Source organism: Priapulus caudatus, unplaced genomic scaffold, assembly GCF_000485595.1.
Source record: "Priapulus caudatus unplaced genomic scaffold, Priapulus_caudatus-5.0.1 Scaffold324, whole genome shotgun sequence".
Taxonomy (NCBI): domain Eukaryota; kingdom Metazoa; phylum Priapulida; class Priapulimorpha; order Priapulimorphida; family Priapulidae; genus Priapulus; species Priapulus caudatus.
In genome coordinates, this window is record NW_014577385.1 from 302,221 (window position 1) to 303,323 (window position 1,103).

Here is a 1,103-nt window from a genome sequence, read left to right on the forward strand (position 1 = left end):
GAGGGAGAGAGGGTAGGTTGCATGTGAGAGAGAGAGAGAGAGAGAGAGAGAGAGGGAGAAGGTTGAGGCAGATAGAGAGATAAAGAGAAGCAGGAGGGGAGGGAAGGAGAAAGAGCGAGAGACAGAGAGGAGGGATAGAGAGAAGGGGGAGGAGAGAGAGATTACAGCATGGAGATACTAACCGCCATGACAAACTATTCAGCTGAACAATGGATTAACTGAAATATCCTATGTATAACAATGACGTAGTGGCACGTCCAGCTCCATGGCAGGCTGTATAGATAGACGCGTGCATATCAGTAGCGTGCAAGCAAGCAATCAATGCAAACATACACGTCAATCTGCAGAGCATGCAAGCTTGCATGCAACACAAGCAATGCAACCATACGTGTAAGCGTGCGTAGCATGCTAGACGGAACCATGGACAGCCAAACGTAGCATGCGGGGAGAGGGCAACACATGTCATGCAACGGTGACACGGTGACAGCTGGTGACACGGTGGGTGACACGGTGACACGGTGACACGGTGACAGAACCACTACTGTGACCCGCTGGCATTAGTTTGGTTAATCATTTCGTAATATAAACAATAATTCGCTTTTTTAGTTTGTGTGTGTGTGTGTTAGTTTTTACATAACGACTACACATGTGATAATATTCCTCGTCATCATCTAATTAATTATGTGCTACTAAGTGTGAATTAGTTGTATTGCGTTTTCCACGCAACGATTTATATTCTAGAATTTGCAATCTACGAAGGTAACAAACTTTTCCATACGACCTCCGCATCACACGTAGCTATATTTTATGCGCTATCTATGATCACACGCATAATGCTCTAACCAACAGCTTTCTGATGTGTTCCTCTCTGTCTGCAAGCGCGCTCTTCAGCACGCCGATGGTGGCGACATCTTGCGGTAGCGACTCTCTGTGCTCGTATCGGTGTTTTGCTTCTGCTAGCCTGTAAGTGTCGAACAACAGCGAGGGGGCCCCGTCACTCGTTGGTACTGCTGCTGCTGCTACTGCTACTACTGCTGCTGCTACTGCTACTACTGATAGTACCGCTACTGCTACTTCTGCTACTGCTGTTGCTGCTGCTGCTG

General features: G+C 47.4%; 1 protein-coding gene across 1 annotated transcript in view; it reads right to left on the reverse strand.

The window, feature by feature from the left end:
- LOC106809043 (protein FAM184A-like) overlaps nt 1-1,103 on the reverse strand; it is a gene marked incomplete at its 5' end in the record, with an annotated part of 20,196 nt that overhangs the window by 2,737 nt on the left and 16,356 nt on the right. The window contains 1 exon segment of the mRNA XM_014811986.1: nt 844-961. Within this exon segment, the coding sequence (XP_014667472.1) occupies nt 844-961 (118 nt within the window).